We start from the raw sequence: 15,627 nt of genomic DNA on the forward strand, positions 1-15,627 counted from the left end.
GCAAATACTGCCTGGGATAGTTGTCTTTTACTGCAAATATGATGTCTTCCATATCAGGAGTCCAGAGTGTTTGGGGCATCTTGGAACACCCCCTTCATAGACCTTGCACACATCAGGGGGTCACAACAAACATCTGTTGCTTAAAAGATTCCATTCAGGTCAATATATCGTTTGCAAGTGTGCCCAGCACTAAACCCAGAGTGGACAAGACAGAGTGTGTAAAACACCCAAGCTACCGGAAACCTGATGGAGCTGTTTGGTGACCAAATTTGTGTCTTGCCGAGGCCTTGTGCACTGCTATCCTGAGCCTAATACAGTGCCTGGTGATGGAATGAATGAGTTAATGTTTTTATCTTTTCCAACAGATTACAACAGCAGTGAGTTAAAAACAGCCTGCAGGAAGCATGAGCTTTATGTGAGCTTCCAAGACCTGGGATGGCAGGTGAGTTCTTGGTACAAGGGGGACAAAGTTCCTTTCTCAGTGGGCCCTTCTCATCTTCATGGCAGCAGCCATCATCCAAGATCTTGAGCTTTAGGACTGAGATGGTTCTTCCCATGAAGGTACACAGGAGCCTGTGAAACTGACCTCCCTGCATCTGTCTCCTTAGCTGTCCATGGGAGTAATTTTTCTCACAGGATTACTGAGAGCACAGATGATGTAAGGAGTGTATGTTAATCGTCTCTTTGTTGCTTGCTTTTGCTTTTTTAAATTAAGGACTGGATCATTGCACCCAAGGGCTATGCTGCCAATTACTGTGACGGAGAATGCTCCTTCCCACTCAACGCACATATGAATGCCACGAACCATGCGATCGTCCAGACACTGGTGAGCTCTCAGAGCCTTTTGTCACTGCATAGGTAGGAGTAAGCCAAGACCAGGTCATTTCTGATGGAACCATTTCCTCCTTCTGTTTTGGAACAGGTTCACCTTATGAATCCTGAGTATGTCCCTAAACCGTGCTGTGCGCCAACTAAACTAAATGCCATCTCAGTTCTTTACTTTGATGACAACTCCAATGTTATCTTGAAGAAATACAGGAATATGGTTGTAAGAGCTTGTGGATGCCACTAACTTGAAACTGGTTGCTGGGGTCAGAGGTACTGCCTTGGACTCCTAGCTTACACCTGCCTTAAGCAGCACACTGACGCAGTGAAAGTGGGATGATGACTTTGAAACCATCTCTTGCCGGTTGGTGCCTTACTGCCCAAGGAAGACGCTAAAGGGGCTCAGTAATGATTTGCCCACGTAGTAAATAACGTGAGTAGTTGGTCTGTAGGAGGCTATCTGAATGTCTGTAGTATGGAATCTGGACATTGCAGAAACAGAACTTTGAAGGGTCCCTCTTCCCCCATAAAAGCCCACCAAAATTAGTTTTAGCTTTCTATCAAGCTATTTGTGGTATTATTGAGTAAACAGGGAAAATAATTTTAGAGAAGTGTAAGTATTCTTGGCTGAAGTATCAGCCAATTTAGAATGTTTCTCAAAAATAGATCTACACTTAACAGAAATGGGGGGTGGGGGGAATGCCTCTATTCAAGGATTTCATTCCCAGGAAGGCCAGTTTTAATCAAGGCCACGTGGAAGTGCCTTTTGTCCAGTAACTGCTGTTACCTGTTTGTGCTGGCGTTCTGTTGGTGTGAAAATAGATTTCAGTTAAAACAAACCATGTGATTTCCACACGTCAGTCCTCCCCCATTTGCGGTTTCCTTTGCGAGCACCACCAGCAGAAGGCTGGTGCTCTGAGGGGAGCCACGGGGTGGGGCATCCTCAGTGGCCACCACGGCACCCAGGTGACAGGTGAAAGCAGTGCTGCACCTCCTCCTGTTCGGAACGGCTCTGAAAGCACAGTAACTTCAGGAACGCTGGCTCTCATATCTCATCTACTTCAGTAAAACCGGTCTTGCCCTTTTCTGTACAGCATTCCGTGTCACAGGTGAGAACCAACAACGGACATAAACTGAGCGAGGGGCGCTAGCCTTTAGGAATGGGTTTGGATGGCCATGCTGTTGATGAATCGAAATCAGTTTTCTCTTGTAGAAAGTAAGACTCAGATTAATTTTAGAATATTTTTTAAATGTCTTTCTCACAATCATATACTAGGAAACCAATTTCATATTAAGCTGATTAAATAATACATGTATGATCTATAACTGTTTGCACTTACAGCTTTTTTGTAAATATAAACTATAATTTATTGTCTATTTTATATCTGTTTTGCTGTAACATTTAAGGAAAGACCAGGCTTTTTTTTTTTTTTTTTTTTTAAAAAGAGTTTATTTAGAAAGTATCAGAGTGTAAACAAATTGTACCACTTTGCTTTTCTTTCAATACAAGACTCGTGATGCAAAGCTGCAAAGCGGAAGCCACTCGTGAGGACTGTGCTTCTCCTGCAAAGTTGGTTTTTTAACAAGAACATCTGTGATCCACACACAATTAATAAAGATTTCCTTAAGGCAGAGGCTGGTCGAGATCCTGCTCTGTTGTCATCTGCTGCAGACAGCAGATGCTTCTTGTGTCTAAGATTCTTACCACCAGTTACTTTGTCAAGTGACTGGCTCCCCCAAGCACGGGAGGCGGGGTGAGAGTGGTAGACAGAGGGGTTGTTATGAAAGGTAACTTGATGGCAAAGAACATACAGGGAGCCTAGTTCTATGGTTACTTCCAAGGGCGATGGTAAAAATGTTTAATAACTAGAGAGGCATGAATTGTAAGAGCTTATAAGAGCATTAGCATTGATGGTAACACAGCCTACTTCAGCTCTGACTCAGCCCCGCCTACTTCCTTCTTTGGTCTTTAGGTATAGTTAATCCCACTCCTCAGACAGCAGAGGGGCAATCTCCATGAAGGCAGATGATGTACAGAGCCTTTAACGGGGATGGGGAACCTTTTTTTCGGCCAAGGGCCATCTGGTTATTTATAACACCATTCACAGGCCATACAAAATTCTCAACTTAAGAAGTAGCCTGCTATATCTGGTCAAACATTACATTAACTCACCCCTGAGGCCGTGGCAGGGCCAGACCTAATGACTTCTCAGGCCTTTAGACGGCCCTCGGGCAGGACGTTCCCCACCCCTGGCCTAGGACTACCGAGGAGCAGAACTGAAACGGCCTTGTTAGGGCCCTGTAGCAGGGCTGCCGAAGTCCCCTGGCCCGATACCGGACCTGCTCATCTAGTCCTTTCCCCAGGTGACAGATACCACCGGGATCTTCCTAGGAGTTAACAGAACAGTCAGGACAAGCCTCGTGGCACTTTCCAGGCCCACATTTTCCACAGGAGAAAGCAAATCTTAAACATGGACTTAAAATCTTAAAAATCTTCACGTGGATCCTGACTTAATGTTAACATAACTAATGAACCTTTCACCCAGGAGAAACAGGCAGAAGTATCCCTCGAACAGCAGTAACGGATCTGACAGACAGCGACACACACGTAAGATTATGGCACACGCCAAAAGTACCGCTGCTTTCGTTACGGCAAACCTCTCGCGATGCGGGAAGTACTAACAGAAACAAAATCCAGGAGTGGCTGGTAAGGCGCCTTCCAGAGGTGCGGGGGTTTGTTTTTAAATCTGCTCCAAGATACAGACCAACCACATGATTAGCTGTGACCTTGAGATCAGAGGAATGACAGTACGCCATGCGACTACCTTTCCAGACTTGTGGGCAGTTCAAAACTGTGCTTTGGATGATGGTTTCACCAGAGTCACTCAGGAGCCAAAAATAGTCCAGCGATTCGCTTTTCCTCAACTGTTTTAGTCTCAAAGGAAACCATTTAGATTCCCTCAAGAGAAGGTTAAAGGGGATGATAGATTGCCACTGAAAATACTTAGTTTGCAAAGGGATCATATTTACTTAGAGAAACGTAATAAAAATTCTGTAGAGTGTGTTGGCTAACACACACACACAGAAGACACCACCAGTTCAGTACAGACAGCTTTCTGAGGAACCACCACCTGAAACTCCCCGAGGTCTGCACGGCGTGCTCCTCCACTCAGTCCCGGAGCCCGCAGGAGGGCGGCGTCACCTGCGCTTTTATAGTTCGTCTTTCGCCTGGCGCAGCACAAAGGATTGCAACGAGTCAAGGTCCCTGCCTCCATTGTGCTCGCTGACTCTCTTGCCTCCACGGAAAAGCAACAATGTGGGGTAGCCTCGTACCTGTAAAGAGGAAATTCAGTTTGAAAACTGGTCTGAATCATATACAAAATACTTAAATAAAGCCAGAAAAACACCTCCTGTTGTGGCCAGGAAAGTCTATGGTTAAATTTCCATTTAAAAAGTACCAGCTAGTTCAGCAAGCAAAGCCGTGGGGCTATTTATTCAGCTTCCAATCCAAAATTACATCCTCGATTAGTGTCAAAGGGATGCCTCCCCGGAGTGGAGCCTCCCAGTCCTTGCCTGGTGCATGCGCCCCTGGGCCAGGTGGAGTCCGCATGGGGCCTGAGGCTGGGTTTATGACCAGCTTTCCATAGTGCCCAGGCTATACTGAGTAGCAGCGAAACCCTCAAGGAGATATATTTTTCAGCTGTAGCTCACCTCTTTCCTCTTTTGAGAATTTTAAGGCACAAAAAAATGCCTGCATTTTCCAATGATAAAAAAAAAAAGAATGTCATCTATTCTCAATCTGATGAGGTGATAAATATCAGAAGCCTCAAAAGTATTTTAGGAAAGCAACCGAAAGAACAGTACAAATCACAAATCGTGTAGGCTGTTAGATGGTGCCAGCAGCTCGGAAGGAGGCAACAGCTAAAGGACCAATCCAAGTGCAGGACTGGCTGGTGGGGATGCCCTCTCAGGAGGAAGTCTACATTCCAATGTTGCCTTATTCAGCCATCGACTTCAGAATGCTGGCATAGGTAAAAAAATAAAAAGCCACTTCGTTATCTCTGATGAAGACTACAAGCCAGCTGACTGTCAGTGAGAATGTGCATTCAGGGGTACCCCGCTCCCCAGGGTGGAGTCTCAGTTACTGCCCAGAAGCAAGGCCGAGACCCGCTCCCCCTTCCCGCCCCCTGTAACAGGGAGAAAGCCTTTCTCTCACAGCATCTCCTCCTTTTCAAAGTAAAAAATGAAAACACCTTAAAAGGACACAGGCAGCGCACTTTCTTGAGGGAGGAGGGCAGTGCGTTATCCTGGCTGAGACAACGATACCACATTCCAGCTCCACGCGGGATCAGCTCCGATACCCGGCGTCCCCGGAAGTGTTCTCACCCACAGGTACCCACCGAGTACTTGCTGCAGATGCTGCGCTCAGCAGTACAGTCCACTTCGGCGACCTTGACCTCTGCCAAGCCAGGGAATTCCCTTTTAGAGAGCTCTTCCCAGGTAGGAGCCAGATTCTTACAGTGGCCACACCTGGAAATGGAATAGTGACCGCTTTGTTAAAGTCCCAGGTTGAGGTCCCTCGCCGACATTTCGCTGCCAAGCCTTATTTATCTATGAGGCTGTCAACAATGGCCCAGAAGTTTATAAAACACCAAATTCTCCCATTCTCTTCCTCCTCCCCCTAAACAAAGACGGCAAAGTCCGCCGGAAGCAGACTCCTGGATAACCTGATGGAAACAAGCTGGTGTGAAAACAAGTCTGGGTTTTGAAACCAGGTCCCTGATCCGTACATCGGGCCAACTGGTTTACGAATGCATCGTGAACAGGAGGAAACGAACAGGGAACAAAATGGACTCCAAACGTCGTTGCTTTTTTAGTCACTTGAACGCTAAAAGCATTTTAGATTTGACTGCTTATGGTCTCAACATTTCAAAACAACCTCACAGCTCCCCTCAAGCTTCGGTGATGTGGTGTGAGCACTAAATCATTCAAAACTCCTGTGTCCCTTTTCTGACTACAAGAACTGCTCCCCTGCAATAAAAGGGGAGCCGCTGTCTTCAAACCTGATCTATATAGCTTTCTTTTTTTAAAAAAATAGAAAATAGTTTTAAAGGCATTATTTACTAGTGTTTCTTTTATATATATATATATATAACATTTTTATTGACTTCAGAGAGGAAAGGAGAGGGAGAGAGAGAAATAGAAACATCAGTGATAAGAGAGAATCATTGATCAGCTGCCTCCTGCACGCCCCTGACTGGGGATCGAGCCCACAACCCAGGCATGTGCCCCTGACCGGAATTGAGCCTGGGACGCTTCAGGCCGCAGGCCAATGCTCTATCCACTGAGCCAAACTGGCTTGGGCTAGCATTTCTATTTTTTAAGAATTAAAACAGTACAAGTCATGTGCTCAAAACCTTTTCTTTTTTATCCTCATCTGAGGATATATATATATTTTTTACTGATTTTAGATAGGAAGGGAGAGGGTGAGAGAGAAACATGGATGTCAGAAACATCAATCCGTTGTCTCCCATATCCACCCGACTGGGGATCGAACCCTCAACCTAAGTATGTGCCCTGACCAGGAATTGAACCTGAGACCCTTCGGTGCCCAGACAACACTCCAACCAATAGAGCCAACCAGGCAGGGCGCATTAACTTTTATCTCTGCTATTACGGTTTTTCACGAATATCCGAAATGAAACAAACTAAAGAGCAAAATGGCATGTGGTGACCTTTCCTGTCTGCTTTTAAATACGGAACGGGCACTCCCAGCACCCTGCATTCCCAAATGCAGTGTTTCATTTCCTTCCGTTTTACTGCTACGTTTCAAGGAATTAAAGAACACCCAGAGCTACAGTAGTTCAGGGAAGTTCTGGGCCTCTCGTCCTCCCCCCACACAGGTGCTTTGTCCCCAAACCCGTACACAGTCCCTGTCTGCCTGGTCCCTGAGCACCGTGTGGCAGGAAAGGCTCGGATTTCAGCTGGGTTTCTCCATGGCATCTAAAAGAGAGGACTTGTATCCACGCACATGAGCATGACCGATGGACAGAGACAACAGGGGGTGGGGGCGGGGAAAGGTCGATGGGGGAAAAGGAGACATATGTAAAACTTTCAACAACAAAGGATTTAAAATAAATAAATAAAATAGACTAAGGAGCAGAAGTACATCAAGATGTTTATGGGTTATGGAACCAAAACAAGCCATCTATTTGGCGAGGCACACAGGCACCACAACTTAAGTCCTATATGACCACCATAGTTCTCCTCCATTATGTTTTCGGAAAAGCAGACCAAACTATAAAATAAATTAACCCAATTTTCCATAAATGGTCATGAATACCACCAAACTGGAACATACCTGAACACAGGAGCATAAAGATGACATTTCCTTATTTCCTACAACAGAGCCCCAGGATGAGCCTGGAGGGTTGGCTAATGAGCTGAAAAATACGAAGGGACTGAAGTGCACTAGGAAAAGTAGTTTCTAATTAAGGAGCCACTTACCATGGAGCATAAAACTTGATGAAGGTTATTCCTTCTGCAATGGTGTCATCAAAGTTATTTTCCGTGAGTGCCAACACAGCGCCCTTCAGGGGTGGAAAAGCCACAGTGAAATACATCACTTACAGCACAGGGAATAATGCTTTGGGATTGCAGAAAGACAAACCAATAATTTTGAATGCTGTTATGCCTACTCCAAGGTCACACAAAACTACCTACACAACCTGCATTTCACAAACGACACAAAAGGGTAGAGCAGTGGCCTCTGAAGGGCAGAGGTTCATCACAGATCCATGGATCCTGAGCCCACGAGACGCCTCGAGGAGGTGACAGGACAGTGCAGTGCTCGCTACCTTCCTCCCCCCACCCCAGCCCAGGGTGGGTGCGGGGCAGCTGCTGTTCCCCAGGGCCCGGGAGTGTGGACCAGTCAGCTTTAGGTGGACAGGGCTTGAATCAGACCTCCCTGCCTCGGAGCCTCCCACACTGACCAGAGCCCAGTCACCCCTTACGGGGCCTCCTGAAGTCTGTACCCGTGGCTCCTCTCACTGACTCCACACTCTCTATCACAGGGATTCATTAATAATGACTTCCTCTATGTCATAGAGGGACCTTACAAACAGTTACAAAAGCACAGGCAACGATGTGCTTTACCTATACCAGGCTTCTTTCCATTTTTAAATTCAAAGTAAATGTAAAAGCTGCTCCTCTGAGCTCCGGCTGCACGGTGCAGTCTGCTCCAAAGTGACTCTACCGTGACAGCTCTTTAGAGGACCACGTCTCCTGTTTCTCCAAAAATACATCTGCGATTCTCTCAGGAGAGCACGAATATGGGTGATTTATCATGTGGCTGAAGGTACCAGGGCTGCGCCGCTTGAGTCTGGCCTCAAGTAAGCCTGTCGGTGACGGGAGGCGCCGAGTGCCAGGGGCATTGTAGAACACTGCCATCTTTCTTTATGTCCAGAAACAGGACGCCACACTCACTGAAAGGCCCACTTAATGGTGGAAAACTTCATTATAAATAGAAGCCGCTCTGTATTTGATGAAAACATCCATAGTATATAATTATACTCAATTTGGGATGACCTTTCTAACCACCATGACACACACACTCCTCTAACATATGTGGTCATAACAACTACAAAATCATTTGTTTACTTCTTAAACCAAAACTTCAACTTTTAACTAACACCCAACCTGCAAGAGTCCAACTAAGGGATGGGCTGTGGGGACGAAGAGGCCCCTTCTCCCCAACCCTGAGAGGATGGGTAGGGGTTTCTACTGGCTTTTTTCAATTCCAAACAACTGGGGCCCAGGGACAGATGGCTCCAGCGCGCCGTGACCTCTGCTGTAAATGCTGAGGGCTGGAGAGTTACCGGGGAGCGTTCAGGCACATCTGGCTCGCTGCCCTATCCCCGGGAGCACGGGCACCCCGCCCCTCCCTTTGCCCCGTGTCCCCACGTCCCAGGTAAGACCTGGCATGCTATGAAGTACAGTCGTGTGAACTGAAGTAGCAACATTACGTATTCTGCTTTGGAAATATGTTGACAGACAGACCTTACGGCTCTTTGCTAGGAAATCCAAGCATTGTTTTCCTGGAAATAAAAAAACCCCACACTATTTTGAGTCGCCTTAAATCTCATTCTAACCCATGACTTCGGCAATAGCTTCTACCTAAAGCTCCAGACACATAGACGTAGTGCGGATGGCCTGCTTTAGCTCCAGACTGATACACTGTCCACAGTTATCACCACACAGCCTTGAAAAGCGACACCTTGAAAACTGATGGCATCTCCACACCCCTCCCAGGGCCCCTTGCTCATGCTTGGTGCCATCGTCCACCGGCTATGCCAGGAACTGCGGCAGCGCAGACCCCACTGTCCTAACTGCTCAGAGCTGGAGTCCCTGTGCTGGCGGCACTCCTGCCCTCCATCCCACTGTCAGCCTCCGTTTGGGGTCTCATCTTCTTTTATGACCTAATACACCAGTTTTCCATCTCCTTCATACAAGCCGTTGCCAGTCATCTTTCTAAAACGCAAACCTTCCATTGGATCCCTATAAATAAACTCAAAATCCTTGGCTGGTCAACAAAGTCCTCTGCAAACCAGCTCTCCCCACCCCCACTCTTTCCCTCTGCATCTGGCCGCACCCTTTGCCCCCCTCTTTACCTCACCCTGCAGCCAAAGCAATGCCCACTGGCCCCAGCGCAATGCTGCTGCTCACACTCTTCCTCCCCCAGGCATGCCTTCCCCACCTCTCCAGCAAACACCATTCACCTGTCACCTCTCCAATGACACTTCTTGCCTATCAGCCCCCTCCTCTCACACAGTGACTGGCCAGCCCTGCACACTCTCAGAGCCCCTGCGATACCTGCATGCATGTGCTCTCATGCGCGCCCCCCCAGACCCACAGTCGGCACAGCCAGCAGCATGGTCTTGCTTTTGCTTCCTGGTGGCCCAGGACAGTGCCTGAAACATAACAAGGGCTTGATAATCACAGAACAAATGACTCTAAAGCCTGAGAATGAAGATGCCCTCAGTGAGTCAGAGACCGCCTAAGCAAATTCATGTCCTCCAGCCACCCGCCTTCAATTCCAGCACACAGCTGTCCTGCTATCCAGCGTTCATGGCCTTTATAAGCCACAGGCTACAGTACGATGCCTGCAGCACGTTGTGGAAATGAACAGACAGTGGGCCCACGAGGCAGCAGACAAGCTTTCAGAGCGAATACCCTCAAGTACAGTGATAACTGAATCAAAGGGAGGAGGTTCCCAGAGATCTCAACTCCATCTCGGGATTTTCCTCACATCCATGTTGCTGTTTGCCCCTTACAAACATGTAAACATAGTCAAAGAACATGTTTCATGTTGAAAAGTCAGCTGTAACCAGCCATCTGAATGGCTCAGCACTGTCCTCACATGTCCTGTGTCCCCAGCACCAGAGAACGCCCTCTGCGGGCGGTGCTGGGCGCCCAGGCACCCACCTTGTCGGCCTCAGGCTCTGCAGCACCCACTGGGGCCTCCACGGGTGGGGTGGTCTCTGGGGTGCCGCGGTCCGCACTCTGGAGCTGCAGTTCCACATACTCTCTCAGCGAGTCCAGATCCCGCTTTCCCTTGTACTGGTCCACCTGTCCAGATAAGGGCCACACAGAAACACGGCCGAGTTAGTACACTGAAGTGCCTGAGCCACTCAAACCTCCTGTGAGCCCTCGCCCACCAGGACCCTGCCGTCAGACGCCTTTCCCTGGTTGTGTGAGCTGTGCGGTGCCTGCAGGCTCGGATCTAAATGGGAGAGCGCGGATGATAAGCCGAGGGGTTAGCTCTGGTGAGAGCTTCACAGCCCTGTCCTCTGCAGAGCTGCGTAGCACAGCCTGGCTGCCAGCCGCAGGCGCTCTGCGAGGCTGCCCATCAGCCGGGGCGGGGACGGGAACGGGAACCTTAACGAGGGCACATGGACCCTGCTCAGAGGCCACGGCCAGAGCTCAGTTACCCAGGACGGTGGATTCGGGTTACTCTAGTAACCACCTGAGCCAAATGAAAGGTTTCAAAATAGTACAACAACTGGCAGTTTTTCCCACTACCCAAATCTTATCAGTTAAGAGAAAGGCATTTTTGTTCCATTACATGTATCTTTTAAACCGGTGCCCAAACCGTCCATTCTGGCAATCCGCATGGCTGCTTAGCACCCGACAGCTCAGCCCACTGTGGCTAAGACCCAAATACGCACCTTTTTGCCATCCTGGAACCAGAGGAGCGTGGGATAGCCTCGGACCTGGTTCCCGGAGCAGAGCTCGTGGTGCTGCGTGCAGTCCACCTGCAAGACAAGACCACCGTCCAGTCAGCACCTGTGAGCCGTCCTGACAAAAATGACGATGGCCCTCGGGGTTTCTTTAAAAAGAAAAATTCTAACGCCCCTGACCTGCAGCCTCTGGGCCAGCAGGCTGCAGTTTCTGCGGCCTTCCCTGCAGACGCGGCCCCAAAGACACCTGAGCCAAGGGAGCAGGGTGACCACATTCACTTTAGAGACATGAGGGATGTTGCTCACTGAAAACGGCACTTTCAGAGAGCAATACCTTGAGCAGGTTAATCAGTGGAGAAGGGCAGCCTGGCCTGACCCCAAGGGAGGGGCAGGCCTGGCGTCGGTGACGGACGCCCACCAGTCACAATGGCAGCCAGCTTATACATTCTCAGTTCAAACTTATGGAGTTTTAAAATTAAAAAGGAGCAAGTAGTCAACTGCAAATAGAAGTCCCTGGAATATGATAAAGATAAAACTGAAAAGATGTCCAATTAAATTTAGACTATGTCCCTAATTCTATAAACTCAATTTACCAACTATCACAGCTCTTCAGATTTTTTGTCATTTAAATGTTCATAAGATTCTCCTTATCAACATTTTCATGAAACATTTTATCCTAAGTCACTTCTTTCGTTTCTACTGGTATTAAAATCAGCTTGAGGGACCAAGTTGTTCCTCACTGTGTCGATAAAGGCAGCTGGAAATGCTACGTTAACAAAGAACTGAAATCAGAGAGCAGTTAAAAGTGCTGGACTGAAGCACAGGACGCTGCAGACTGACATCGGGCGGGCGGGGTGCGTGCTCTGAGCCCAGTCTTACCCAGGCACTCGTACGCCCAGGGATGAAGGACCACAGCACAGTCACTTAGACTGTGTCTGCTCTAGTGGCATAAACTGAAAACAAAATAATCTCCCATCAAAGTTCAAAACACAGAGTAAGGATACAAGGCATAGGAGACAGAGGACAAGAAGATCACTTTATAGTGACTTCCATGAAATGTTCAATAAATATAAAATTGTAATCACACCCATACATTCTAGGAGGTATTATTGAAAGTGTTGCAGGCAACACTGAAAAATCCACTGAACTAACAACAACTATTACAATTTACTAGCCACTGCTCCGTGCCAAGCACCGTGCTAAGCTCTTCACTTCCATCCTCAGGACTATCGGTTAGACCTCATCTGTCTCACTGAGAGGAAGAACGAGGCATAAAGTTGCCCAGGTTGGCCAGCTAGGTCTATCTGATGCCCAAATTTATGCTTCTGACATCTCACCTTGTTGAGCAGACTATCTTATTAACTATAGTTCCTGGACACAGCATTACTTCTGTATACAAATTGGCCCCTGGCAATGTAGACAAGGAGATTTTTATTAGCAGAAGCCCAGGCAGGGATGGTCTGCTGGGTGCCAGAGGATGGATGAGATTAAAAATGCCTGATGGCGCAGAAGTGGCTAATATTTCGAGAAAATCCAGTTACACGGAAGTTGTTAGACATCACTCCTGGCTGCTCTGCGCAAAGTGGGAAAAGCTGGGAGGAGTTCCAGGCAGCAGAGCAGCTGGGCTCCCCACGGAGGGTCCCCGGGTGCCTGTGTGAGCTCGGAGGGTCCTCCAGCAAAGAGCTCCTGGGTGAGATCGAATGTGGACGGCGTCCAAGTACGTCCAGGGAACATTCTCCAAGGCGCTGCCCCTATCTTTGCAGAAAGGGCTCAGGGGCTGCCAATTCTGAATTGGCCATCGCTTCAAAATAAACAAAGGAGCCAAAGCCATAATTTATCTCTGGGCTGTGGAAAAGCCAGCACACTCGAAACCAGGCTGCCATCTGTGAAGGTGAAATGAATGATCAAGGGGCACACTAAATGGAAATCATAAATCAAGTCTGCGACTTCGCACACAGAATGAATAATGGGCTCCTCTGCTAATTAATCCAGCCAAAGCGGTCTATTTCCAGTTTAATAAGGGCTGTGCTTACCTTGCCAATCTTGACAGTTTCGGAATGTTCGAGGCCCAGGGCCAGCTGCTCCCAGGTCGGGGCCAGCGCTTTGCAGTGACCGCACCATGGAGCGAAGAACTTGATGAAGTGGTTGCCTTCCGTGGGAGCCGGGAAAGACAGGGGGAGAGGGAGTGTAATTTACATAACACCTAACCAGAGATGGAATGGAAGCCTCTCATTTTTGTCCTCTTGCAAAGCTCAGTCCAGTATGAACCGTTTAACTGGTAAAAAGTGACTCTCCATCAAAAATGTCTGCATCTACGAGTTCATAACGATCCTCAAAGCAGAAACTAATCTGTCACCTTTGGAAGACAATAGGGAACTAACTTATTATTTGAAAAACTGGAAATAAAGGGAAAGAATCAGGATTTACCCTATCGTGCATAACCAACTGATAAGCCAGGCAAGTTTCTCTTGGTAAAAAAATAAGGCAAGCCCTAGCCAGTTGCTCAGGGGTTAGATCATCGGTCCTCAGACGGAAGGGTCTTGGGTTCAATTCCAGCAAGGGCACATACCTCGGTTGCAGACTCAATCCCAGTCCCCAGTCGGGATGCATATGGGAGACAACCAATTGATGTGTCTCTCTCACATCAATGTTTCTCTCTCTCTACCTCTCCCCCTCCATTCCACTCTAAAAAAAAAAAAAAATCAATGGAAAAACATCCTCCGGTGAGGATTAACAACAACAAATGGAGACAGGATGCTTGAATCAGAGCAACAGCATTTGGTATCCAGAATAAATGAGCGCCTCTAGGCAGTGACTGTTAGGCTGTGACATCAGAGAGAGACTCAGCAGCTATGAAGTCTTGCCCAACCCCCCAAAAACATCAAACGAAAACTGCTAATGTCTCTCAATCCAAGTAGCAGTTCACAGGGAATAGAGAGATCAGGGACACATTAAGCCACACTGTGGGGAGACAGTCAGCGAAGGCCACACTGTGGGGAGACAGTCAGCGAAGGCCACACCGTGGGGAGACAGTCAGTGAAGGCCACACTGTAGGGAGACAGTCAGTGAAGACCACACTGTGGGGAGACAGTCAGTGAAGGCCACACTGTGGGGAGACAGTCAGTGAAGGCCACACTGTGGGGAGACAGTCAGTGAAGGCCACACTGTGGGGAGACAGTCAGTGAAGGCCACACTATGGGGAGACAGTCAGTGAAGGCCACACTGTGGGGAGACAGTCAGTGAAGGCCACACTGTGGGGAGACAGTCAGTGAAGACCACACTGTGGGGAGACAGTCAGTGAAGGCCACACTGTGGGGAGACAGTCAGTGAAGGCCACACTGTAGGGACTCTACAGGTCAAACCATCTATGTGATGAGCAAACTGAATGTTAGGAAGAAAAATAGATGTTGGGGGTACATGTAGATTAAACAGAATTGAGTGAGATATATTTTTAAAAGACCAAACTAAACTATAGCATCTAGGAGCACTCACTTGGGTGATGAAACCGTAAAGAAAAGCAAGGAGTGGTTTCCATAAAAGTCAGGACAGTGTCTCCTCGGGGGGCTGTGACTGGGATGGGGACAGCGAAGCTTGTGTTGAACTGAAAAATGGTTACAGGGTGACCATTTTATAACAAATCACTAAGCCTTACATTTGTTCCCTGTATCTGTGTTTTATTTCACAATAAAGTAGGTTTAAAAAACTGAATATTACTCTCCTGACTAGAAGGAAAAAAATCAGATCCTCAAACTTCATTATTTAGTCACAAAAGATGTTTTCCTAGGCTGTGCTACCTTGATCATCCTGGGCTGAGATCAAACTGAAATCAGGCTGCGGCCAGGGAGAAAACGAGCCAATGAATGCTAAACTGTGGCCTGGCCACGTCATCGCTCACAGCAGCGCCTCATCACTATGGCAATGATGCGTTTGAAGGAAATGGTGAAAAACTGGCTTCAAAAGATTAGTAAATTAGCTTCCAGGCTGAACCCATCTCTCCAGACAGCTCTGGTGCTGACACTGGGTGGTGAGATGGAGAGGACGCCCAGGGACCCATCTGAGTGTCCCCCGGAAGGTGTAAGACCAGAGGCTGGAGACCCTCAGGCCAGCAGCACAGGCGGCATCCTCAAAGGCTGCCTTCAGCAATGGCTTGCAGAGTGAGGGACCAGGCTGGCTGCTGGAAAGGGTCTCCAACAAGGTGACTTGGGGAACACATCCTGCAGGGAGCCCAAGCTGGTCTCAGGTTAAAGTGAACCCCCTGCAGGGAAACCCCTCAAAGCTGCACTGTCAGGGGGCTTGCACAAATAGCCATCTCCAAGGAAAGTGGAAACAGCTGAAGGCACCAGTTCCTTTCACCTTCAGTGGTTTGGGGAAGTTATTTAGCACTGAGTCAGGGGCTGACTCCCCACAGCACGAAGTCACTAGGCCAGATGCGATTTTAAGCCCCTTTCACAACATTTCCAACCCAGTCTTAGGGGAGGATTTCTCTCCATGGCAGCATTTGAGAATGGATTTGGCGAGTCATTCACTGCTGAGCCAACTCTTCTGAAGTGTGTGAAGAAAGGAG

The 15,627-nt window shown here is 48.1% G+C and overlaps 2 protein-coding genes across 3 annotated transcripts in view; one reads left to right on the top strand and one right to left on the bottom strand.

Moving 5' to 3' along the window:
• Positions 1–1,571, top strand: part of BMP6 (bone morphogenetic protein 6) — a 167,679-nt gene extending 166,108 nt beyond the window's left edge. Inside the window, exons 5-7 of the mRNA XM_059688572.1 lie at positions 366–442; positions 716–826; positions 923–1,571. Of these exons, the coding sequence (XP_059544555.1) occupies positions 366–442; positions 716–826; positions 923–1,072 (338 nt within the window). The 3' untranslated portion in view covers positions 1,073–1,571. The remainder of the gene's footprint in view (positions 1–365; positions 443–715; positions 827–922) is intronic.
• A 673-nt stretch (positions 1,572–2,244) lies between these two features.
• Positions 2,245–15,627, bottom strand: part of TXNDC5 (thioredoxin domain containing 5) — a 36,088-nt gene continuing 22,705 nt past the window's right edge. Inside the window, exons 5-10 of one of the 2 annotated variants that reach the window (XM_059688575.1) lie at positions 13,097–13,212; positions 11,052–11,138; positions 10,309–10,452; positions 7,333–7,415; positions 5,226–5,355; positions 3,830–4,158 (exon numbers count right to left, since the gene is read on the bottom strand). In XM_059688575.1, coding sequence (XP_059544558.1) covers positions 4,036–4,158; positions 5,226–5,355; positions 7,333–7,415; positions 10,309–10,452; positions 11,052–11,138; positions 13,097–13,212 — 683 coding nt within the window. In that variant the 3' untranslated portion in view covers positions 3,830–4,035. Of the gene's footprint in view, positions 4,159–5,225; positions 5,356–7,332; positions 7,416–10,308; positions 10,453–11,051; positions 11,139–13,096; positions 13,213–15,627 lie in introns of both variants that reach the window. The other variant, XM_059688573.1, reaches the window with a different exon arrangement.

The sequence above is a fragment of the Myotis daubentonii genome, chromosome 3, assembly GCF_963259705.1.
Source record: "Myotis daubentonii chromosome 3, mMyoDau2.1, whole genome shotgun sequence".
NCBI classification, from domain to species: Eukaryota; Metazoa; Chordata; class Mammalia; order Chiroptera; family Vespertilionidae; genus Myotis; species Myotis daubentonii.